The sequence below is a fragment of the Oncorhynchus masou genome, chromosome 24 (genome assembly GCF_036934945.1).
Source record: "Oncorhynchus masou masou isolate Uvic2021 chromosome 24, UVic_Omas_1.1, whole genome shotgun sequence".
NCBI lineage: Eukaryota > Metazoa > Chordata > Actinopteri > Salmoniformes > Salmonidae > Oncorhynchus > Oncorhynchus masou.
This window is the reverse complement of record NC_088235.1, coordinates 61,323,237-61,347,516: the sequence shown is the minus strand read 5'-3', so window position 1 is coordinate 61,347,516 and position 24,280 is coordinate 61,323,237. Positions and strand designations below refer to the sequence as shown.

The 24,280-nt window shown below is 42.1% G+C and overlaps 2 protein-coding genes across 9 annotated transcripts in view; one reads left to right on the top strand and one right to left on the bottom strand.

The window, feature by feature from the left end:
• Positions 1-1,128: 1,128 nt before the first annotated feature.
• On the bottom strand, positions 1,129-7,405 carry LOC135512432 (multiple coagulation factor deficiency protein 2 homolog). Of its 6 annotated transcripts, none has more exons than XM_064934455.1 (4): positions 7,309-7,405; positions 6,737-6,949; positions 4,199-4,358; positions 1,129-4,083 (listed from the first exon to the last, which is right to left on the bottom strand). In XM_064934455.1, exons 2-4 carry the CDS (start codon positions 6,901-6,903, stop codon positions 3,952-3,954), a joined length of 459 nt encoding a protein of 152 aa, XP_064790527.1. In that variant the 5' UTR covers positions 6,904-6,949; positions 7,309-7,405; the 3' UTR covers positions 1,129-3,951. The 6 variants fall into 6 exon arrangements, with proteins under 6 accessions (XP_064790527.1, XP_064790531.1, XP_064790528.1 ...); XM_064934459.1 differs by having other exon boundaries at positions 6,737-6,810; positions 7,309-7,396; XM_064934456.1 differs by having other exon boundaries at positions 6,737-6,972; positions 7,309-7,394.
• A 108-nt stretch (positions 7,406-7,513) lies between these two features.
• The window catches only part of LOC135512430 (tetratricopeptide repeat protein 7A-like), a 43,344-nt gene continuing 26,577 nt past the window's right edge, over positions 7,514-24,280 (top strand). Inside the window, exons 1-9 of one of the 3 annotated variants that reach the window (XM_064934454.1) lie at positions 7,514-7,624; positions 9,234-9,432; positions 10,807-10,970; positions 11,259-11,427; positions 21,178-21,308; positions 21,440-21,564; positions 22,321-22,399; positions 22,522-22,691; positions 23,718-23,781. In XM_064934454.1, coding sequence (XP_064790526.1) covers positions 7,568-7,624; positions 9,234-9,432; positions 10,807-10,970; positions 11,259-11,427; positions 21,178-21,308; positions 21,440-21,564; positions 22,321-22,399; positions 22,522-22,691; positions 23,718-23,781 — 1,158 coding nt within the window. In that variant the 5' untranslated portion in view covers positions 7,514-7,567. Of the gene's footprint in view, positions 7,625-7,670; positions 7,818-9,233; positions 9,433-10,806; positions 10,971-11,258; positions 11,428-21,177; positions 21,309-21,436; positions 21,565-22,320; positions 22,400-22,521; positions 22,692-23,717; positions 23,782-24,280 lie in introns of those variants that run through there. The other 2 variants (XM_064934453.1, XM_064934451.1) reach the window with 2 other exon arrangements.

Sequence of the window (24,280 nt, the reverse complement as noted above, 5' to 3'; positions counted from 1 at the left end):
GGTTACTCCCACCCCCACCACACAGGCTCAACCAGCCAGTGTCACTGTCCTACGGACCCACTACAGCCACGACTCCCCCCCCACCAGCTTGAGGAGTGGTACAGCCCGCTACGGAACATTGGAGCCCCACCCAGCAACCTGGCCACGCCTGTGTTCTCCCTGACTGCTCTAGATCCTGCCTCTCACTGGAACTAACAAAAGGGCAACTTCTACATCCGGAGGTAGATAGGCTGTGGTTTTAGAAGAATTAACAGTTATTCATTACACAATACATATTTATTGTATCTGTGCAGTGATAGGAACTAATGAACAATGTAGAGAATAGTGAGAATGACTTCACTCTTTCACCCCTTGAATACCTTCCATTGCACGTCACATGTTCTGTAACTCGCAGGTTGAAAGTTCAAGGTTGCCTAACAGAGACATTTGTAGGTCATCTAAATGGCAGCATAGATTGCCTGAAATATGCTCTTTCTCCTAACACTCTTGTATTTTTACAGTAAATAAGTGTATTGGGAGTGATTTGTTTGTTTATGTTAAAAGTGATGCTAGAAAAGTTTTTGTATAATTTCAGCCAGTGGTTTTGAAAGTAGCGCTCATGATTCAAAACTGGTCCCCGGAAATTGTGCACAATGTCATCCATTTCATATGATGTTAAATTATTTATTTTTCTGCAATTTGTTTGATATGTTATCAAATTCAAATTAGTACAATATCTTACAAATTTACAAGTGCTTAAGATCCCATTCAAACATAACCTTTACCTCAGAGTGAACTGCACTAAACATGCTCCAAAAGGCCAGTGTGAATGCCACTGAAACATACTCAACATAAGAGAATACTTCCATATTTGTTTATTAAAAGTATATTACACAGACAAACTGTTGCATCTGTCTAATCTTTTAACATTTTATAGCGTTCAATTACACATTTCTATTCAAATAAAACTGAGTTCACTGAACAACCAACACCGAATGACGAAAATAGAACTCTTTTGTAACAAATACTTTTTTCAGTATTAGAAATGTTATACATGGGTTCAATATAGATCTGGGCCTTATAACACAAGACCTGGTAACCTTCTAATGATCTGTAGCTGTTTGAAAGCAATGCATCTCATGAGGGGGGGGAAATCAAGTGAGGTGTACCTACGCATAACATTGTCACTTCAATAGGCAGCTAACATTTATAGCAACACAACCATGCATTCTACTTATAGCACATCTGTCAAATTAAGTTGTCCCTTGAGTAATGGCATCACCCAGAGATCTCACAGTGCTGCAAGTCAACTGAATCCAGTGACAAAGAAATCACAATGCGCAGCACAACACAGCTCCGGTATTACATTCAGATTCTGCTAATCTCGAGTATCAGCCCTGCTGTAAACTGGAAGCGGAGTTGAGCATTCAGATAGGTGGGTAACAGACCACGTTAAGGATGCATGTAGTGATCAGCAGAAAAAGTACTAATTTGTTATTGCCTGTGTTTGACCAGAACCAGGCCTGTAACGTGCGTGGCGTTTATCTTACCTGGGTCGCGTTGATGTACAAACAAATAGGAGAAAGTGTTTTGAAAACAAGAATGAGCATACTTATAGGACTAGCCGAGGTATTACTTCCTCGGTTTCAAAACACTGTCTTCCGTTTTGTTCCAACTGTACGCAACACTGTTCATAGCGTGTTTCTGTGATCAGACAAATCCTCCAAACCTGCTTTGCCATTCCCACACTCTCATATTTATTCTGTGGTACATTAGGCTGCTTCTGAGCCATATAATTCCCACCATGAGTCATAGTAAAGGCCACACTTAAAGTTAAGGACCACAGGCAGTTGTCGTTAATGGCCTAACTTAAATATATTGGTCCATAATCTTACAGCAAGGCATCACTTAGGTAAATATTAAATTCCAACATGACTGAACTCATTTAGTTGTGAGCATACAGCAGACAAATTTGGCAGTTTCTGTAATAATATATATACAGTTGAAGTTGGAAGTTTACATACATTTAGGTTGGAGTCAATTAACCTTGTTTTTTGACAACTCCGCAAATTTCTTGTTAACAAACTATAGTTTTGGCAAGTCGGTTAGGACATCTACTTTGTGCATGACATAAGTAATTTTTCCAATATTTGTTTACAGACAGATTACTTTACTGTATCACAATTCCAATGGGCCAGAAGTTTACATACACCATGTTGACTGTGCCTTTAAAAAGCTTGGAAAATTCCAGAAAATGATGTCATGGCTTTAGAAGCTTCTGATAGGCTAATTGACATCATTTGAGTCAATTGGAGGTGTACCTGTGGATACATTTCAAGGCCTACCGTCAAACTCAGTGCCTCTTTGCTTGACATCATGGGAAAATCAAAAGAAATCAGCCAAGACCTCAAAAACAAAATTGTAGACCACAAGTATGCTTCATCCTTGGGAGTAATTTCCAAATGCCTGAAGGTACCACGTTCATCTGTACAAACAACAGTACGCAAGTATAAACACCATGGGACCACGCAGCCACCATACATCTCAGGAAGGAGAAGCGTTCTGTCTCATAGAAATGAAAGTACTTTGGTGCGAAAAGTGCAAATCAATCCCAGAACAACAGCAAAGGACCTTGTGAAGATGCTGGAGGAAACAAGTACAAAAGTATTTATACCCACAGTAAAACGAGTCCTATATCGACAAAACCTGAAAGGCCGCTCCGCAAGGAAGAACCTACTGCTCCAAAAACGCCATAGAAAAGCCAGACTACAGTTTGCAACTGCACATAGAAACAAAGATTGTACTTTTTGGAGAAATGTCCTCTGGTCTGATGAAACAAAAATAGAACTGTTTGGCCATAATAACCATCCTTATGTTTGGAGGAAAAAGGGGGAGGCTTGCAAGCCGAAGAACACCATCCCAACCGTGAAGCACGGGGGTGGCAGCATCATGTTGTGGGGGTGCTTTGTTGCAGGAAGGACTGGTGCTCTTCACAAAATAGATGGCATCATGAGGATGGAAAATAATGTGGATATATTGAAGCAACATCTCAAGACATCAGTCAGGAAGTTAAAGCTTGGTTGCAAATGGGTCTTTCAAATAAACAATGACCCAAAGCATACTTCCAAAGTTGTGGCAAAATGGCTTAAGGACAACAAAGTCAAGGTATTGGAGCGGCCATCACAAAGCCCCGACCTCAATCCCATACAAAATTTGTGGGCAGAACTGAAAAAGCGTGTGCGAGCAAGGGGACCTACAAACCTGACTCAGTTACACCAGTTCTGTCAGGAGGAATGGGCCAAAATTCACCCAACTTATTGTGAGAAGCTTGTGGAAGGCTACCTGACACATTTGACCCAAGTTAAACAATTAAAAGGCAATGCTACCAAATACTAATTGACTGTATGTAAACTTCTGACCCACTGGGTATGTGATGAAAGAAATAAAAGCTGAAATAAATCACTACTATTATTCTGACATTTCATATTCTTAAAATAAAGTGGTGATCATAACTGACCGAAAACAGATAATTTCTACTAGGATTAAATGTCAGGAATTGTGGAAAAACTGAGTTTAAATGTATTTGGCTAAGGTGCATGCAAACTTCCGAGTTCAGCTGTATCTATCTCAGGGGTGATTTCAAAGGGGGGGGTATTTTGGGTTAAAATGAGATGAAAATATATAGGGCCATTATAATTTCTAAATTACTGCCCTTTTGCTAACCTGAAAATCAGTCCCAAAAAAAATCTGTGCAGCCCTCCGTTGAACTCCCGATGTGGACCTCGAGCCAAAAAGTTTGTCCACCCCTGGTATGCTGTCTGGATGGATAAAGGATAGTGATAGCACCAGAGAGCGTGAGACATGTACACTGGCTCAGGTAAATAAACAAGAGATTTTGCTTTGAGATGAAAAGTGGCGTGGTTATGTGCAGTGCACTGAGAGAGGTCTCAGCAGTTAGGCAGCATCTCTCCTCTACTCCAGGGACTTGGCAAACTCGGCGTAGTCTATGTACCCATCGTTGTTTTTGTCATCATCCCTTAGAACGTCATCTATAAGGCTAATGAGGTCTTCCTCTTTCATAGGCTGGCTTTCCTCTCCTCTTTCCTGCAGAAAGGTGGAAAACGCATATACTGTACATGAGTGAGTGTACATAAGTGGATCAAATGCATTACAGTATGTGGCATCATTGGCTGTTGATATCATTTGCAATTACACATACCTCTTTGTGTACATGAGTGATGGCTGTGGCCAACTCCAGCCCATCCAGTAAGTTGTTGCCATCATAGTCATGCATCTTAAAGTAGTGCAACTGCAGCTCCTGTGGCAACATATCCGACTCAGGTTTGTCAATCACACCTTCCAGATGCTCCATGATGTGTCTATACACCGACAGGCCATAGAAAAGACACTGGTCAGTGCATTAACCAAGCATATACTGTCAGCCAAGGTAAAGCTTTAATTCAAGCGTCTGGGAGACTTAGGCTGAGAGACTGTTTGAGCTCAGGGTTTTGGTGCCGTAGTGAGATGTTTGGACAATATACACCAAGTATGTGGACACCTGCTCGTCAAACATCGCATTCCAAAATCATGGGCATTAATATGAAGTTGGTCCACCCTTTGCTACTGTAACAGCCTCCACTTTTCTAGAAAGGCTTTCCACTAGATGTTGGAACCTTGCTGCGGGGATTTGCTTCCATTCAGCCACAAGAGCATTAGTGAAGTCGGGCACTGGATGTTGGGCGATTAGGCCTGGCTCGCAGTCGGCGTTCCACTTCACCCCAAAAGTGTTCGATGAGGTTGAGGCTAGGGCTCTGTGGGGGCCAGTCAAGTTCTTCCACACTGATCTCGACAAACCATTTCTGTATGGACCTCGCTTTGTGCACAGGGACATTGTCATGCTGAAACAGGAAACACCAAACTGTTGCCACAAAATTGGAAGCACAGAATCGTTTAGAATGTCATTGTATGCTTGGCATTGTGATCTTAAGCTTGTGTGCAGCTGCTCGGCTATGGAACCCCATTTCATGAAGCTTCCAATGAACAGTTATTGTGCGGACGTTGCTTCCAGAGGCAGTTTGGAACTTGGTCGAGTTTTGCAACCGAGGACAGATGAATTTTACGTGCTACGCGCTTCAGCACTCGGTGATCCCGTTCTGTGAGCTTGTGTGGCCTACCACGTCGCCGCTGTTGCTCCTAGACGTTTTTACTTCAGAATAACAGCACTTACAGTTGACGGGGGCAGCTCTAGAAGGGCAGAAATTTGACAAACTTGTTGGAAAGGTGGCATCCTATGAAGGTGGCACGTTGAAAGTCACTGAGCTCTTTAGTACAGGCCATTCTACTGCCAATGTTTGTCAACTGAGATTTCATGGCTGTGTGCTTGATTTTATACGCCTGTCAGGAACGTGTATGTATGTATGTATGTATGTATGTATGTATGTATGTATGTATGTATGTATGTATATATAATAAAACGCAACTTGTAAAGTGTTGGTCCCATGTTTCAAGAGCTGAAATAAAAGATCCCAGAAATGTTCCATACGCACACAAAACATCTCAAAAATGTTGTGCACAAATTTGTTTACATCCCTGTTAGTGAGTATTTCTCCTTTGCCAAGATAATCCATCCACATGACCTGTGGAAGCTGATTAAACGGAATGATCATTACACAGATGAAACTTGTGCTGGGGACAATAAAAAGCCACTCTACAAATGTGCAGCTTTGTCACACAACAAAATGCACAGATGTCTCATGTTTTGAGGGGGCATGTAATTGGCTTCGTGACTGCAGGAATGTCCACTAGAGCTTTTGCCAGATAATTGAATGTTAATTTCTCTAGCATAAGCCACCTCCAAAGTTGTTTTAGAGATTTTGGCAGTAATTCCAACCGGCCTCACAACCACAGACCACGTGTAAAGGCGTTGTGTGGGCGAACGGTTTGATGATGTCAACATTGTGAACAGAGTGCACCATTGTGGCGGTGGGGTTCTATTTTTGTTCAGCATATATATATATATATATATATATATATATAAAAAGCACACACAGTGAACAAAACATTAGGAACACCTTCCTAATATAGAGTTGCACACCCTTTTGCTCTCAGAATAGCCTCAATTGGTCAGGGCATGGAGTATAAAGTGTCAAAAGTGTTCCACTGGATGCTCAGTTGTGTCAGGGTTGTACAACTGAATGCATCTTCCACACTTAACCCAACCCCTCTGAGTCAAAGAGGTGCAGGGGGATGCCTTATTCGACATTGTTTGTGCCCAGTTAACTGCCTTGCTTAAGGGCAGGACAGTTTACCTCGTCAGCTCGGGGATTCGATCCAGCAACCTTTCGGTTACTGGCCCAACGCTCCTACCCACCAGGCTACTTGCCGCTGGATGTCCTTTGGGTGGTGGACCATTCTTGACACACAATGTAAACTGTTTAGTGTTAACCAGTCTCCTCCCCTTCATCTACACTGATTGAAGTGGATTTAAAAGTGACATTGATACGTGAGCAATCATAGAATGGAAAGAGCAGGTGCTCCTACTGTTTTGTAAACAGAATTTGGCTCCTAATGTAGTATTGCACATTTTTCTACCCATTCAATATTATGTGGCCTGTTCTTTAGACACAGAATGGAAGAAAATGCTCCGAAACAGAGAGAAAAAGGAAGGTACTATCTGTCCAATAAGAAATGGTTGCTTTTGTTCTGTTGCAAAGTATTTTGGATCAGTGTACCCTAATGAACACGATCCGGTACTCACTCTCTGTCATGGACCATGTTCTTGTCCAGGTGCATGTTTGGATGGTGAATCTCCGGTGGGTGTTCTTGGGCTGCCTGCTCATGTGAACAGACAGACAGCAGAAAGCAGGAGACCGGGAGTAGCCAGCCCCACACAACGCTCCTCCTGCCACTTACTCTTAACACCATTCTGGGCTGTACAGTAACTACACAGACAGCCAGAAAGAGCAGCTAGCTAAGAGAGAAAGAGAGCTCCATCTATGAACCCACATGAACATTTTTGGAAACACATAGATAGCAGAAGAATGAGAAGATTAATAAAATGGAATTGCATTATTTGCAGGCAATAGGCCTAATTGTTTTCAGTGATATGTTATTATATGTACAGTTCGGGATGCAAACTAACTAGTGATGTTGTAGACACAGACACATTGCTGGCTACCGTTAATTATACTAGCAGAGTGCACCTTTAGACAAATCTATTAGGTTTTTAAGACCTTCCGTTAGTTTAGCAAGATAATCAATACGGTAATAACAAGCCCTCCATAATGAACTGGATCTTCAGCGATATTAATTATCAAAATGCATACTCACCAGCTGAAAAACAGACGTGGAACCGTTCACTTTAGCTATTTGTATTTTTACTATCTTCACCCTTTTTGGGCATTGCTGTGAGCCGTAGTCACCTTTCAACCCAGGGACACGACAGCTAAATTCTGATTGGATATCGGCATTTTGCGTCAGAGATTTGAAGGCGTGCAATAGTCCAACCAGACACCTGTCAGTGTCCAAAACACGAACATGAATGTGGTTGTTTCGTTGAATTTGAGAAGTAAACACATCTGACAAGCAAATGTCAACCTTTCATAGGGAAAATGAAGCCGCCAAATTTATTTTCCGAAGATTTGAGGTTGGATTAGATATAGAAAACTGTCCTGTGATAGCTTGTATTCGTAGGTAATGCACTTGACCTAAGCACTAGTTTGCTGTGTTAGCTAGTCAAGTGCCTCGAACTGTCGTTTTGTAATGCTTTTGTGAAAGACGATTTAGCAGCCGTCCTGTGAAACTATGGTTGCTAAAATGTGTTCTGCCACCAGGTCAAGGTATATGAAATAATGTATTATATTCTTGACAAATGGTCGATAAAATAATCATTCCCATATAGTGTATACATATATTTTTTTGTAATATTTTTTTAAATTCACAAATATTGTATGCTGTAACATTCAATGAACTTTACTGTACGACCACCATTGGACTGCAGAATGTGTTCGTCCCGCCCCTTACTCACAAATAAGGCATGCGCCAATTAAATGTATACATTTTTGTAATCAATTTAACATGTAAAGTGTTACATTCTTGCCAATAGATTTGCAACAGGTGTACGCCTCGATCACACCTACAGTGTCATTGGGCAAAAATGGCATGCAGCATCATCTGGATATGTGTGCAACAAAAATTCACATTCTGCTATAATTTCTGTCAAGCCGTCTACGGATACAATTTGATGCATGTATTCGATAAATCCAATGTATGTACCACTCAGAACGCACTGCAACTGGCTCTGCAACGCAATGCTTCAAAGCAAACGTAGCGTTCCATTGGAAATTAATGTACTTCTGGTACCAAAACGCAAAACAAATAGTCGGTATGATCGAGGCGTATTCCGTCAGTCACGCGTTTACCGTGCAGTGCTGAATTGTCTGAGCAGACCATATGGCCGATGTAAATTTAGCTACCTATAGTCCCAAATCCTGAAGTCGGTCAATTAAAATAGTTGATAACTGACATTTTAAATACAGTAGCCTACTTGGGATTTATTGAGGGATTTGACATATATTGCGGTAAAATCATGAATAATAATTTGCCACCAGTGTGACTCAGATCCACAGTTTGAATGTTACTGTTTTATCTAAACACTCTGAACTCTGGTAGGCTATTAGCGCTAATCCCAGTAGGCTAATTGATCTAGTTAGGGAAAGCTTTTGAAGGAAAATCTAGGACGGGTTATCAAGGACAAGTGGCATATATGATAGCAAATGGTTTGTAGCGTAAATAGGCTAAAGAAAATAAGAGGAAAAAAACAAATACTTCGACAAGCATTATTGTTTCCTAAAATCTTTGCGCTGTGTTGGCCTATTGTATGCAAAATAAATACAAGCATATAAGGGTAGAGTCGACTCCAATGAGTTATATATATCGACTGGCTATATAATAAGCTAATTCATTGAATAGATAGTTATTATGAAATATAAACAAATCTGAGTCTACGAAAGTAAAAATGTAAAAAAATCACAATGGGTATACACACATCTTCCTATCTCATCCTCAAACTGAATCACCTGTACAATAGTATCTTGAGTTTATTTAAAACTCATTTTGTTTGTGTGTGCTATTTAAGAATACATTGTGGTCAAATATTATTTTGACATGTCCACCAATAATGTGTATAAGGGAAGGTAGGGCAGCAGCACATGCTCATAGATTACATGACACTTTTTTCGTGTTCTGTTTATCAGTCCGCAGTTACTCCCCGGGTATCAGGGGAGTACGGTCACCGAGACAGATCGGGATCTAGAGCGGGCATGGCAACCAGCAGGGTCTCCTTCTCGCAATACCGTCTGGAAGCGGAGATCGACCGCTACAGAGCAGAGTGCCAGTGGGACAAGATACCCCCTATCGTAGAGCAACTAGTGGCCGCACGATTTCACGAAGACGGTGAGTGCTGGTGACTGACTGACTGACTACCTGTTGGATTTTTGTATAGTTTTTTTTCTTTTTTTCTCAGTAAGTTTTTGTCACATTTCCGGGCAGGGATGGCAATAGTTCCGCATGTGTTGGACTTGGTACTCTGCAAGTAAGCTCAATGTCATTCCCCTACTCTGCAAACCATGAACAACTTTACTGCAGTTTGGGCGTATCTGAAGCTGTTCGTTTTCTACATCAATACCATACACTTCTCAATGGACAATGTTCAAAACACAGAACATGTTGTAATGAACATGTATTAACTGGTTGTCACTATCACTGTAATTCTTTGTCCTTTTTATTATTTTCAATGTATGTGAGCCTATATATTCAAACACACCACTCAAGCACTCAGTAGGTAGGCTAATGTAGCTAATTACCTCACCTGGCTAAAATAAACATGGGGTAAGGTGACATGGCTCATGACCTTGCTGCTTGCCACTGTTATTGTGTCAATAAACAAATATATTATTGGCTGAATGGAGTGCCCACTGCTCACCTGAAACTGTTTTCAACATGCTTGCAAGTGTACAGAACTCTTAATGTGTTATTCTAGACTAAAGTGTGTATAATTCAAGTCATCCCTAGCTGGCCTGCTGTCTGCCTTGACAGTGACAGTTTTCCCTCTGTCTTGAAACTGTCCCGAGTTGTTGCAATTCAAGACAATGGTGACATCATAATCAGTCTCTGACCAGGAAGTTTGGAGATTACAACGGTGCGTTGAAAATAATGTCACTTTATCCAGATGCTATGTAGAGGATTTGTTCCTCTCCTGAATAATTCATAGAAGTTATGCACCACTTTAACGCTCCCAGTGAAACTGATTTGTAACACATTGCTGTTATACTGTCGTTAATGTTTTATAGAGCCGAATGATTTGTTTTATGTGTTTAGACACCATACTGCATGTCACATTATACATTTCTGCAGCCCCGATCCTCCCTTTCAGTGATTAACCTTGACTGGGACAGTCTCATAAACACGACTGGCTACAGTATGTCAGAGATGCCAGAACATAAACACCAGTCACAGACTTGGCGTCAGAACACACCACCAGAGACGGGAGAGGAGTGAGAGAAGTGAGACCTGGACCAAACAGGAAGCCTTAATCCAGAATGTGTTTACAAGTTACTTTTATTGCCATCCAGTGACTATAGTTTTAGACACCACTGGTGTTTTTTCTCGCTTCTCTCTGGGGCTTTTGGGAAATGATGCTATGATGGACTGGGTTTATTTTGGCTTCCAAAGTTGCTCACCACTGACCTTGAACTTCCACTCTGCACTCAGTCCACTTAACCTTCCACTACTCTGAATTCTGTCCCAATTCCCTCTGCCCTTCTCCAGATGACTACGGGACGCTGTTATTGGCCGAGGCCCTTCTGGAGGAGTGTCTACAGGACAACCTGAGTCTTTTACGCAATGCCACTCCTTTGACGGACATCAACCAGCCCAAACTGTCCCGGTCCAAGGGCTACCTCAACTCCATCCTGAGCAGGGGACGGCTGGTGGTCAGTCTGAGCATCTCCCCTTTGTGTCACCTCCTTCTACACCTCACTTCCTCCGATTGTACTCAGCTTTCTATCTCGTTAACTTATCTCACCAAGTTTCCAATGAATCTATTATTTTCACATTTACCTGTTTTCTCTATCGCTCTTCACTTAGTCTCTAGTAACAGTCTTAACAATAAAATGATGATTCAGGCTGCCTTCCCTTGGTTTACTTACCTGTTTGTCATTGTTGTGTCAAAAACTCACAGCCCTTGTGTCGTGTCTCTCTGTCTGTCTGTCCCCACACAGCCCAGGCACCTGAATGAGGCTCTTCTCCTGATGGCCAAAATACACTATGTCCAGGGCTGTTACCATGACGCACAGGGAATGTGTGCAAGGGTGGGTATAGACGAGCTGACGGGGGATGAGCAGCCCCTCTACCACCTGCGTCTGCTCGCAGAGGCCTTTGTCATCAAAGGTACCAATCCTTTCATAGGCAGATACTGGGTGATATGGAATATGGAAAACACATGATGTTTGATCTGTCTGGTATTTGTTTAGTAGACAGACTAAACATTCTGAGACCTGAGAATTTTACTTGATTATGACCTATGCTAAATGGACATTCAATGCACAAAGTAAACAAATGACCAGGGCCCGTTTTCATCAAGCATCTATTCATTATAATCCAAACATCGAAACTTATCCTAGATCAACACTCGAACTCTGAGACGCTATTTGAATACGAGCCCAGAGCTACAAATGGTGATTTCTATCAGGTATGTTCTGGTTTTAGTCTCCATCTGTACAGTGTTATGATTACATGGAACTCAGATATGATTTGCATACTGGCATTACTTCCTCTCCGATGAACTAGACAAAGAGAAAACCAAAGCCTGTAGACTGGCACGTTTCCCTGAAAAACACTCAAGTTGAACAGCACTGTGCATAAATGTACCTAATGATCTAGTTCCTAATCTCCCATGACAGGAGTTATTATAGGCCTGTGATGACTATAACCTTGTATGGGTTTAGAAGTGGCCCGTTCTAGGCTGTATGAATACAATCATTAGAATGAAATGCGACTGGGAAACGTCTGCTTGGTTGGAGAGATCAGTATCTCCATTCACCCAGGTATGTTTATATGAATATAGATCAGTGTCTCCGTACCCCAGGTATGTTTATATGAAAATAGATCAGTGTCTCCATACCCCAGGTATGTTTATATGAATGTAGATCAGTGTCTCCATACCCCAGGTATGTTTATATGAAAATAGATCAGTATCTCCATACACCCCAGGTATGTTTATATGAATGTAGATCAGTGTCTCCATACCCCAGGTATGTTTATATGAAAATAGATCAGTATCTCCATTCACCCCAGGTATGTTTATATGCATGTAGATCAGTGTCTCCATACCCCAGGTATGTTTATATGAATGTAGATCAGTGTCTCCATACCCCAGGTATGTTTATATGAATGTAGATCAGTATCTCCATACCCCAGTTATGTTCATATGAATATTGAGCAGTGTCTCCATACCCCAGTAATGTTTATATGAGTTTGTATCAGTATCTCCATACCCCAGGTATGTTTATATGAATATAGATCAGTGTCTCCATACCCCAGGTATGTTTATAGGGATATAGTTCAGTGTTTCCATACCCCCATGTATTTTTATATGAATGTAGATCAGTATCTCTATACACCCCAGGTATGTTTATATGAATATCGATCAGTATTTCCATTCCCCAGGTATGTTTATATGAATGTTGTTTAGTGTCTCCATACCCCTGGTATGTTTATATGAATATCGATCAGTATCTCCATACCCCAGGTAGTTTCATATGGATATTGATCAGTGTCTCCATACCACAGGTATATATTTATGTGAGTAAAGATCAGTGTCTCCGTACCCCAGGTATGTTTATGTGAGTAAAGATCAGTATCTCCATACACCCCAGGTATGTTTATATGAATATAGATCAGTTTCTCCATACCCCAGGTATGTTTATATGAATGTTGTTCAGTGTCTCCATACCCCTGGTATGTTTATATGAATATCGATCAGTATCTCCATACCCCAGGTAGTTTCATATGGATATTGATCAGTGTCTCCATACCACAGGTATATATTTATGTGAGTAAAGATCAGTGTCTCCGTACCCCAGGTATGTTTATGTGAGTAAAGATCAGTATCTCCATACACCCCAGGTATGTTTATATGAATATAGATCAGTTTCTCCATACCCCAGGTATGTTTATATGAATGTTGTTCAGTGTCTCCATACCCCTGGTATGTTTATATGAATATCGATCAGTATCTCCATACCCCAGGTATGTTCATATGAATATTGATCAGTGTCTCCATACCCCAGGTATGTTTATATGGATATAGATCAGTGTCTCCATACATCCCAGGTATGTTTATATGAATGTAGATCAGTCTCTCCATACACCCCAGGTATGTTTATATGAAAATAGATCAGTATCTCCATTCACCCCAGGTATGTTTATATGAATGTAGATCAGTGTCTCCATACCCCAGGTATGTTTATATGAATATAGATCAGTATCTCCATACACCCCAGGTATGTTTATATGAAAATAGATCAGTATCTCCATTCACCCCAGGTATGTTTATATGAATGTAGATCAGTGTCTCCATACCCCAGGTATGTTTATATGAATGTTGATCAGTGTCTCCATACACCCTAGGTATGTTTATATGAATATAGATCAGTATCTCCATACACCCCAGGTATGTTTATATGAATGTTGTTCAGTGTCTCCATACCCCTGGTATGTTTATATGAATATCGATCAGTATCTCCATACCCCAGGTATGTTTATATGGATATTGATCAGTGTCTCCATACCACAGGTATGTTTTATGAAGTAAAGATCAGTGTCTCCATACCCCAGGTATGTTTATGTGAGTAAAGATCAGTATCTCCATACACCCCAGGTATGTTTATATGAATATAGATCAGTTTCTCCATACCCCAGGTATGTTCATATGAATATATATCATTCTCTCCATACACTCCAGGTATGTTTAAATGAATATAGATCATTCTCTCCGTACACTCCAGGTATGTTTATATGAATATAGATCAGTATCTCCATACACCCCAGGTATGTATCATTCTCTCCATGCACTCCAGGTATGCTTATTTGCATATAGATCAGTTTCTCCATACTCCAGGTATGTTTATATGAATATAGATCAGTATCTCCATACCCCAGGTATGTTTATATGAATATAGATCAGTGTCTCCATACCCCAGGTATGTTCATATAAATATAGATCAGTGTCTCCATACCCCATTTATGTTTATATGAATATATATCCGTCTCTCCATACCCCAGGTATGTTCATATAAATATAGATCGGTGTCTCCATACCCCAGGTATGTTCATATAAATATAGATCAGTGTCTCCATACCCCAGGTATGTTCATTTAAATATAGATCAGTGTCTCCATACCCCAGGTATGTTTATAGGGATATAGTTCAGTGTTTCCATACCCCCATGTATTTTTATATGAATGTAGATCAGTATCTCTATACATCCCAGGTATGTTTATATGAATATCGATCAGTATTTCCATTCCCCAGGTATGTTTATATGAATGTTGTTTAGTGTCTCCATACCCCTGGTATGTTTATATGAATATCGATCAGTATCTCCATACCCCAGGTAGTTTCATATGGATATTGATCAGTGTCTCCATACCACAGGTATATATTTATGTGAGTAAAGATCAGTGTCTCCGTACCCCAGGTATGTTTATGTGATTAAAGATCAGTATCTCCATACATCCCAGGTATGTTTATATGAATATAGATCAGTTTCTACATACCCCAGGTGTGTTTATATGAATGTTGTTCAGTGTCTCCATACCCGTGGTATGTTTATATGAATATCGATCAGTATCTCCATACCCCAGGTAGTTTCATATGGATATTGATCAGTGTCTCCATACCACAGGTATATATTTATGTGAGTAAAGATCAGTGTCTCCGTACCCCAGGTATGTTTATGTGAGTAAAGATCAGTATCTCCATACACCCCAGGTATGTTTATATGAATATAGATCAGTTTCTCCATACCCCAGGTATGTTTATATGAATGTTGTTCAGTGTCTCCATACCCCAGGTATGTTTATATGAATATAGATCGGTGTCTCCATACCCCAGGTATGTTTATATGAAAATATGTATCCGTCTCTCCATACCCCAGTTATGTTTATATGAATATAGATCAGTGTCTCCATACCCCAGGTATGTTTATATGAATATAGATCAGTGTCTCCATACCCCAGGTATGTTCCATATATGTTTATATTATAGATCAGTGTCTGCATACCCCAGGTATGTTTATATGAATATAGATCGGTGTCTCCATACCCCAGGTATGTTCATATAAATATAGATCAGTGTCTGCATACCCCAGGTACGTTTATATGAAAATATATATCCGTCTCTCCATACCCCAGGTATGTTTATATGAATATACAGTGCCTTGCGAAAGTATTCGGCCCCCTTGAACTTTGCGACCTTTTGCCACATTTCAGGCTTCAAACATAAAGATATAAAACTGTATTTTTTTGTGAAGAATCAACAACAAGTGGGACACAATTATGAAGTGGAACGACATTTATTGGATATTTCAAACTTTTTTAACAAATCAAAAACTGATAAATTGGGCGTGCAAAATTATTCAGCCCCTTTACTTTCAGTGCAGCAAACTCTCTCCAGAAGTTCAGTGAGGATCTCTGAATGATCCAATGTTGACCTAAATGACTAATGATGATAAATACAATCTACCTGTGTGTAATCAAGTCTCCGTATAAATGCACCTGCACTGTGATAGTCTCAGAGGTCCGTTAAAAGCGCAGAGAGCATCATGAAGAACAAGGAACACACCAGGCAGGTCCTAGATACTGTTGTGAAGAAGTTTAAAGATCGGATTTGGATACAAAAAGATTTCCCAAGCTTTAAACATCCCAAGGAGCACTTTGCAAGCGATAATATTGAAATGTAAGGAGTATCAGACCACTGCAACTACCAAGTCCTGATCAGTGTCCCTCTAAACTTTCAGCTCATACAAGGAGAAGACTGATCAGAGATGCAGCCAAGAGGCCCATGATCACTCTGGATGAACTGCAGAGATCTACAGCTGAGGTGGGAGACTCTGTCCATAGGACAACAATCAGTCGTATATTGCACAAATCTGGCCTTTATGGAAGAGCGGCAAGAAGAAAGCCATTTTTTAAAGATATCCATAAAATGTGTTGCTTAAAGTTTGCCACAAGCCACCTGGGAGACACACCAAACATGTGGAAGATGGTGCTCTGGTCAGATGAAACCAAAATTGAACTTTTTGGCAACAATGCAAAACGTTATGTTTGGCGTAAAAGCAACACAGCTCATCACCCTGACCACACCATCCCCACTGTCAAACATGGTGGTGGCAGCATCATGGTTTGTGCCTGCTTTTCTTCAGCAGGGACAGGGCAGATGGTTAAAATTGATGGGAAGATGGATGGAGCCAAATACAGGACCATTCTGGAAGAAAACCTGATGGAGTCTGCAAAAGACCTGAGACTGGGAAGGAGATTTGTCTTCCAACAAGACAATGATCCAAAACATAAAGCAACATCTACAATGGAATGGTTCAAAAATAAACATATCCAGGTGTTAGAATGGCCAAGTCAAAGTCCAGACCTGAATCCAATCGAGATTCTGTGGAAAGAACTGAAAACTGCTGTTCACAAATGCTCTCCATCCAACCTCACTGAACTCGAGCTGTTTTGCAAGGAGGAATGGGAAAAAATTTCAGTCTCTCGATGTGCAAAACTGATAGAGACATACCCCAAGCGACTTACAGCTGTAATCGCAGCAAAAGGTGTCTCCATACCCAAAGTATTAACTTAAGGGGCTGAATAATTTTCCATACCCCAATTTTTAAGTTTTTGATTTGTTAAAAAAGTTTGAAATATCCAATAAATGTCGTCTCCATACTTCATGATTGTGTCCCACTTATTGTTGATTCTTCACAAAAAATACAGTTTTATATCTTTATGTTTGAAGCCTGAAATGTATGCAAAAGGTCGCATAAAGTTCAAGGGGGTCTCCATACCCCAGGTATGTTCATATAAATATATCAGTGTCTGCATAAGGCACTGTATATCCATCTCTCCATACCCCAGGTATGTTCATATGAATATTGATCAGTGTCTCCATACCCCAGGTATGTTCATATAAATATAGATCAGTGTCTCCATACCCCAGGTATGTTTATATGAATATAGATCAGTGTCTCCATACCCCAGGTATGTTTATATGAATATAGATCAGTGTCTCCATACCCCAGGTATGTTTATATGAATATAGATCCGTCTCTCCATACCCCAGGTATGTTCATATAAATGTAGATCAGTGTCTCCATACCCCAGGTATGTTCATATAAATATAGATCAGTGTCTCCATACCCCAGGTATGTTTATATGAATATATATCCGTCTCTCCATACCCCAGGTATGTTCATATGAATATTGATCAGTGTCTCCATACCCCAGGTATGTTTATTTGAATGTAGATCAGTTCAGTCTTTACTCTAAAGGCACGACCAGACCGGTAGGATTATCAAGTTTCTGCCTGCCGAGAGAAACTTAGCACTTCTGAGCAGAGTGCCGGCTGTAATTTGCAAACCAATTCTACATGTTGAAATGGATGAAAATGATGGCTATCAGTCGCCCACCAGCGGTGGTCCCTATTACAGACTGCACCGTCGGCAAACGAACAGCCCCCTACTGCACAGCCCGACAATCCGTCTGGTGAGTTTTCTCGTTTAGGCTGTGACAGAAAGGAAAGGGAAAGGGGAACACCTCGTCAGTTGTACAACTGAATGCATTCAACTGAAATGTGTCTTCCCCATTTAACCCAACCCCTCTGAATCAGAGAGGTGCGGGGGGCTGCCTGAATCGACATCCACGTTTTCGGCGCCCGGGGAACAGTGGGTTAACTGCCTTGGAATAAATACATAATGAGTAACAATAACTTGGCTATATACAGTGGGGCAAAAAAGTATTTAGTCAGCCACCAATTGTGCAAGTTCTCCCACTTAAAAAGATGAGAGAGGCCTGTAATTTTCATCATAGGTACACTTCAACTAAGATAGACAAAATCAGGAAAATAAATCCTGCAAATCACATTGTAGGATTTTTAATGAATTTATTTGCAAATTATGGTGGAAAATAAGTATTCACCTACAAACAAGCAAAATTTCTGGCTCTCACAGACCTGTAACTTCTTCTTTAAGAGGCTCCTCTGTCCTCCACTCATTACCTGTATTAATGGCACCTGTTTGAACTTGTTATCAGTATAAAAGACACCTGTCCACAACCTCAAACAGTCACACTCCAAACTCCACTATGGCCAAGACCAAAGAGCTGTCAAAGGACACCAGAAACACAATTGTAGACCTGCACCAGGCTGGGAAGACTGAATCTGTAATAGATAAGCAGCTTGGTTTGAAGAAATCAACTGTGGGAGCAATTATTAGGAAATGGAAGACATACAAGACCACTGATAATCTCTCTCGATCTGGGGCTCCACGCAAGATCTCACCCCGTGGGGTCAAAATGATCACAAGAACAGTGAGCAAAATCACAGAACCACATGAATGACCTGCAGAGAGCTGGGACCAAAGTAACAAAGCCTACCATCAGTAACACACTACGCCGCCAGGGACTCAAATCCTGCAGTGCCAGACGTGTCCCCCTGCTTAAGCCAGTACATGTCCAAGCCCGTCTGAAGTTTGCTAGAGAGCATTTGATTGATCCAGAAGAAGATTGGGAGAAGGTCATATGGTCAGATGAAACCGAAATATAACTTTTTGGTAAAAACTCAACTTGCCGTGTTTGGAGGACAAAGAATGCTGAGTTGTATCCAAAGAACACCATACCTATTGTGAAGCATGAGGGTGGAAACAATCATGCTTTGGGGCTGTTTTTCTGCAAAGGGACCAGGACAACTGATCCTTGTAAAGGAAAGAATGATTGGGGCTATGTATTGTGAGATTTTGAGTGAAAACCTCCTTCCATCAGCAACGGCATTGAAGCTGAAACGTGGCTGGGTCTTTCAGCATGACAATGATCCCAAACACACCGCCCGGGCAACGAAGGAGTGGCTTCGTAAGAAGCATTTCAAGGTCCTGGAGTGGCTTAGCCAGTCTCCAGATCTCAACCCCATAGAACATCTTTGGAGGGAGTTGGAAGTCCATGTTGCCCAGCAACAGCCCCAAAACATCACTGCTCTGGAGGAGATCTGCATGGAGGAATGGGCCAAAATACCAGCAACAGTGTGTGAAAACCTTGTGAAGACTTACAGAAAATGTTTGACCTCTGTCATTGCCAACAAAGGGTATATAACAAAGTATTGAGATAAACTTTTGTTATTGACCAAATACTTATTTTCCACCATAATTTGCAAATAAATTCATTAAAATCCTACAATGTGATTTTCTGGATTTTATTCCTCATTTTGTCTGTCATAGTTGAAGTGTACCTATTATGAAAATTACAGGCCTCTCTCATCTTTTTAAGTGGGAGAACTTGCACAATTGGTGGCTGACTAAATACTTTTTTGCCCCACTGTACATGGGGTACGAGTACTGAGTCAACGTGGAGGTATACGAGGAAATTGAGGCAAATATTTACAACACATGTCGTTAGGGGTAAAGTGACTAGGCAACAGGATAGTTCATGCTATTTGTGTGTCTTTGTGTCTGTTTGTTCCACAACCCAAATCAGTTCCTGGTTTCAGCAGTGGTTACAAATATAATGGGAGCCTATTCAGAATTTAGTCTTAAGTAATTCAATAAAGCTGTCTCTGGAGCAGTGTTTCCCATCTCCAGTCCTCGGGTACCCCCAACAGTATACACATTTTTTTTTTGTAGCCCCAGACAAGCACACCGGATTCAACTTGTCAACTAATCATGAAGCCCTTGGCAGTGTTTCCGCAACTCAGTCTTCGCGACTCCAAGGGGTGAACTGTTAGTTTTCTTTCCCTAGCACTACACAGCTGATTCAAATAATCAAGTCATCGTTCATCTTTAATTTTTAGAATCAGCTGTGCAGTGTTAGGGCAAAATCCAGAACTTGCACCCCTTGGGGTCCTGAGGACCGAATTTGCGAAATACTGTAAGATGAGTTGAATGAGGTGTTTGTACAGGTATATAACAACAATGTGTATGGTTGTGGGTACTTGAGGACCGGAGTTGGGAAACACTGCTCTAGGGAACCCTTTATATATAGTTGGACTGGAACTAATCAGATTTTGTTCCTAGGGTAGTGAGTATCTGTCATCAGAATTTGTGGTGAGGATGGTTTCCACTTGCACACGCAACACGCACGCACACAGTTAAACAGAGGGCATTGTCCATTGTCACAGCACACTGCTGGTCCATGTCTGGGTAATTGTGTTTGATAAGCATCACTCATCATCATGAGATTCATTACATTCAAGGAGTCATTGCTTCCTGGCCATTGACACATTGACGTCATCACAGTGTCTGCTGCTTAAATTGAAGGGAAGAATTCATGAAATAGCCTTGTTGAGGTCTACCATTTAATAAACCACCATGGACTATAAGTAATGTTAGAACAATACTAGAGTCAAGCCAATATGTTCAAAATAAAGAATGCTTAAGAGAGAGAAGACCTGATGGGAATCACTCAACTATGTAAAGGGTTTGACATTGCATAGTTTCTCAGCATCTTTACAAAGTTTCCATGATATTGTTTAGGGAATGTTATGCGATAGGAATATTTGTTAGATGAGATATTGTCTATTGGCAGCTGCTCCTTATTTGATTAAGGCTGGCGTCTGGTCTTGTCGTCCCTACCGCCCTGCAGTCCTGGAGGTCTCCTCTCACTCTATTTATTTATGCCAATAACCGCATTCCCCCTCCAGCCATCTACTGACTGTCTCGAAATGTCACATTATCCATACTAAACAAACTGGCGTCTTCCTACCAGCAACAGTATTATTTGTTTTCAGTGTCAAATGCATCACCTAACTAAAAAACTTTATTTATTTTTCTCTCTCTTTCTCTCTCTCTCTCTCTCTCTCTCTCTCTCTCTCTCTCTCTCTCGCTGTCTCTCTCTTTCTGTCTGTCTCTCTTTGGCTCTCTCTCTATCTCTCCCTATCTCTCAGGTCTGTCCCTGGACCACCAGGCAGTGTCAGCTGCCTCCCGTGTCCGTCTGTCTGAGAGAGAGGAGGAATGTCTTTCCTGCTACCTGAGGGCCTGTGACACCTCTCTTGTTTACCTGCAAGAACTCGACAAGGTGTGTGTGTGTTTTTCTTGGGTGTTTCTACCCCCATTGCAGATAATACATGTTATTTCCTGATGAAAAGCAGCACAAAACTACTTGGTGTATGTGTTCACCAATGGAAGGTTTTACTGTTGTGTTAGCAGATGGTGGTCAACCCTAGTTCTAAAGCAGCTAAGACCAGTTTGGTCCCTCTACCACTGGACATTGACCTGGGCTTCTTCCAGCAGGCGGCTCTACAGAGTGCATACCTGTGCCTGCTGCATAGGGGGTGAGTCAATGGCCCAGTAGAGCAGTCAGAGATGGTGGAGGCTTCCCCTCTTCTGCTCTGGAACAGTGCATTGTGAATTCAGCAACAGCGAGTGGCACTTTTGTTTTTGACCAGTAGGTGTCAGTATTGTACCTCAGATAGGACAGAGTTATTGCTTGTAGTGGCACGATTGAGCTCCACTCATTTATACTTAGGTGGAACTGCTCTGAATATCCCCCCCCCCCCAGGCTTGAGAACAGGTGGACATGTGTGCGAAAACACTATTTATCACAGATTTGAAGGGATGATTAACAATGTAGAGACAGAATGGGCTGATGCTGTCTTAGATCTACCCATATGATATCTCACTCTCCTCTCATCCTTACCCGTATAATACCCACGTGTTTAGTCCATCACTCTCACCTCGTCCATGACTCTCACTGGTATGTCTGTTGGAACTGTGTCATACTCACCTGTTTCTTTTCTTGTTATGTTATCTGTGTTGTCCTAATTGTCTTCATATTCTGTTAGCGTACTGCAAAGTTGCCTAGGAGCTAGGAGCATGGCTGCCCTATCTGTCGGCGCCATTTTCTTCAGAGAGAAGAAAAGGGCGTCACTCCGCTGACGTGTCTCAATCCCCGTTCAACATCATTCTCACTTTGCGAGGCCTTTGTCATTGTCAGCTCAGCTGTTTGACTTGTTTCATTGACGCGGCTGTCTGCCTGTCTGTCTGTCTGTCTGTCTGTCTGTCTGTCTGTCTGTCTGTCTGTCTGTCAGGCACCTGGCCCAGGGAGCCCACCAGCTGCGCAGGGTCCTCAGGGTGGTGGAGTCTCGAGGCTCCCAGAGCTTCAGGAAGGTGAGGATATGTATTTTATGTTTACGACGACGCGACTTGACAAAATCAGGGAAACGGTCCTGGCTCTAGTTAAATCCTAGTCGTGTTCTGTGGCGTTACGGTACGTGAAACGTGTCTCATAGGCTGCAGCGCGGAAGCTGGCTGAGGTGTTGCTGAGCTCGGTGAGTGAGGACAGCTACTGGGCGCCCATGTCTCTCCCACCCTCCGCCTGGCTGCAGAGAGAAGGGAACGCCGGCCCAAAGGATGCCATGTACCCCTCTCCCAAACCACCCCAACGCTACAGCACTGACAGGTCGATACCTCCTACTTCTTTCCTTCCTTCCACTCTCTCTCTCTCTCTCTCTCCCTCCCTTTCTCTCTCCTCTCTTTTCTTTTCTATACATGTGTAGTCCCATTAATCCACTGGTATTACTCAATCCCCATTCAACATTAGCACTGGCTTGAGAGATTAGCTCACATTCCCCTACAGTGGGGTTGTGTGTACTCCTACTGAACCGTTGAGTTTAAATAGCCCCAGAGCATCAATAAGGTCAAAGACAGGCCTCCCTAGAGGCCGAGGCGTCCACTGTTCCATTCATACAAAACCCACACATGGAACATAACTTGTTCTCGTCACTTTCTGACCTCGTATTGGCTAGGAGCTCTGCGGCTAAGGCGTTTATCCATGCTACTATAGTGCTCGGCGATCAACGGTGTACTTCAGCCACCTCTCCTATAGAAGCACACGTACTGTACATTGCGTTCACACTTCCATTGCCTTTCCCCCCCCACCCCCTCAAGGCTCCAAGATGTCGCACTGAGACCATTTCTATTCGGCTACATCTCCCATGCAAATTGTCGAACTTCAAAGGCTTTGTCGGGGACCTACCTTTGGCCGTTCCGCCATCTCTACGATAGGATCTTATGGGTCTGCGCTATCCTCAAGACAATATCAAACCCTACACCCCAGACAACATACACGAGTGAGAATGCACTCAGGGAAATCAATTGCAGATTTGTTGTCATGGGTTACGTGTTTAGAAGTGCCCTGACAGTATCTTGCAATTGTATCTTTAGTTGGTACATCATGGGCTCAGCCAGAGGGTAGTTAAGATGAGCACATGCACAAACGTGTACGAGTGTACTATACGCGTGCACGTGCGCGTGAGAGACACCTGAGAGAGTGGTGTACTGTGGTACTGTCGGGTCGGTCGGAGGGTTGTGTTATATCACCAGAGCAGGTGAAGTAGAAACAGGACGCTCCCTGCGATCTAGCCACGGCGCGGGGCAGTTGCGTGACGTGTCACTTCCTGCTCCCGTTTCCTGTGTTTCCCTGCAGCGTCTTCTGTCCCCAGGACGTGGTTGAGGAGGCTGTGCTCCTGCTGCTCATCACAGAGTCTACGGTGAGACAGCCCTCTCTCTCTCTCGCTCTGTCTGTCTGTCTGTCTGTCTCTCTCTCACAAATGTGTGCGTGCACGTACGTATGTGTGTACACGTTTGGTACATGTCTATGTGCCTGCACATGAGAGATACCTGAGAGAGCCAACTTCCTTGGTCCCTCTCCTTTTTCTCTGGCACTTTTCCCATTCCTCCCACCCATCACTTTGAAGTACAGTATATCTCTCTCTCTCTCTTTCCCCCCTGAGTCTATATCTATTACTGAAATTGCTGTTTACCTTGACATGTGTTGATTCGACATTGATTGGACATTCCTGTGGAGATTCTTGTGCCCTCCCCTTCATCTACAATGTGCAGTACGTAGATTCTACGTTGATCTCAAAACGTATTGACAGGAGTTAGGCTGGCTATCGCTAGTCCTGTCTATACAGGTGAAGGAAAGGACACCAGCAGATTAAGCCACTTCATAGGCCTTCTGCCGCAACAGCCTTGGTAAGAATCGGA

Coding starts and splice junctions, on each gene's coding strand:
- LOC135512432 (XM_064934455.1), bottom strand. CDS start 6,903: ATGGTGTTAAGAGTAAGTGGCAGGAGGAGCGTTGTGTGGGGCTGGCTA. Junction 4,359..6,736: donor AACATGGTCCATGACAGAGA/GTGAGTACCGGA, acceptor GTCGGTGTATAG/ACACATCATGGAGCATCTGG. Junction 4,084..4,198: donor TCACTCATGTACACAAAGAG/GTATGTGTAATT, acceptor ACCTTTCTGCAG/GAAAGAGGAGAGGAAAGCCA.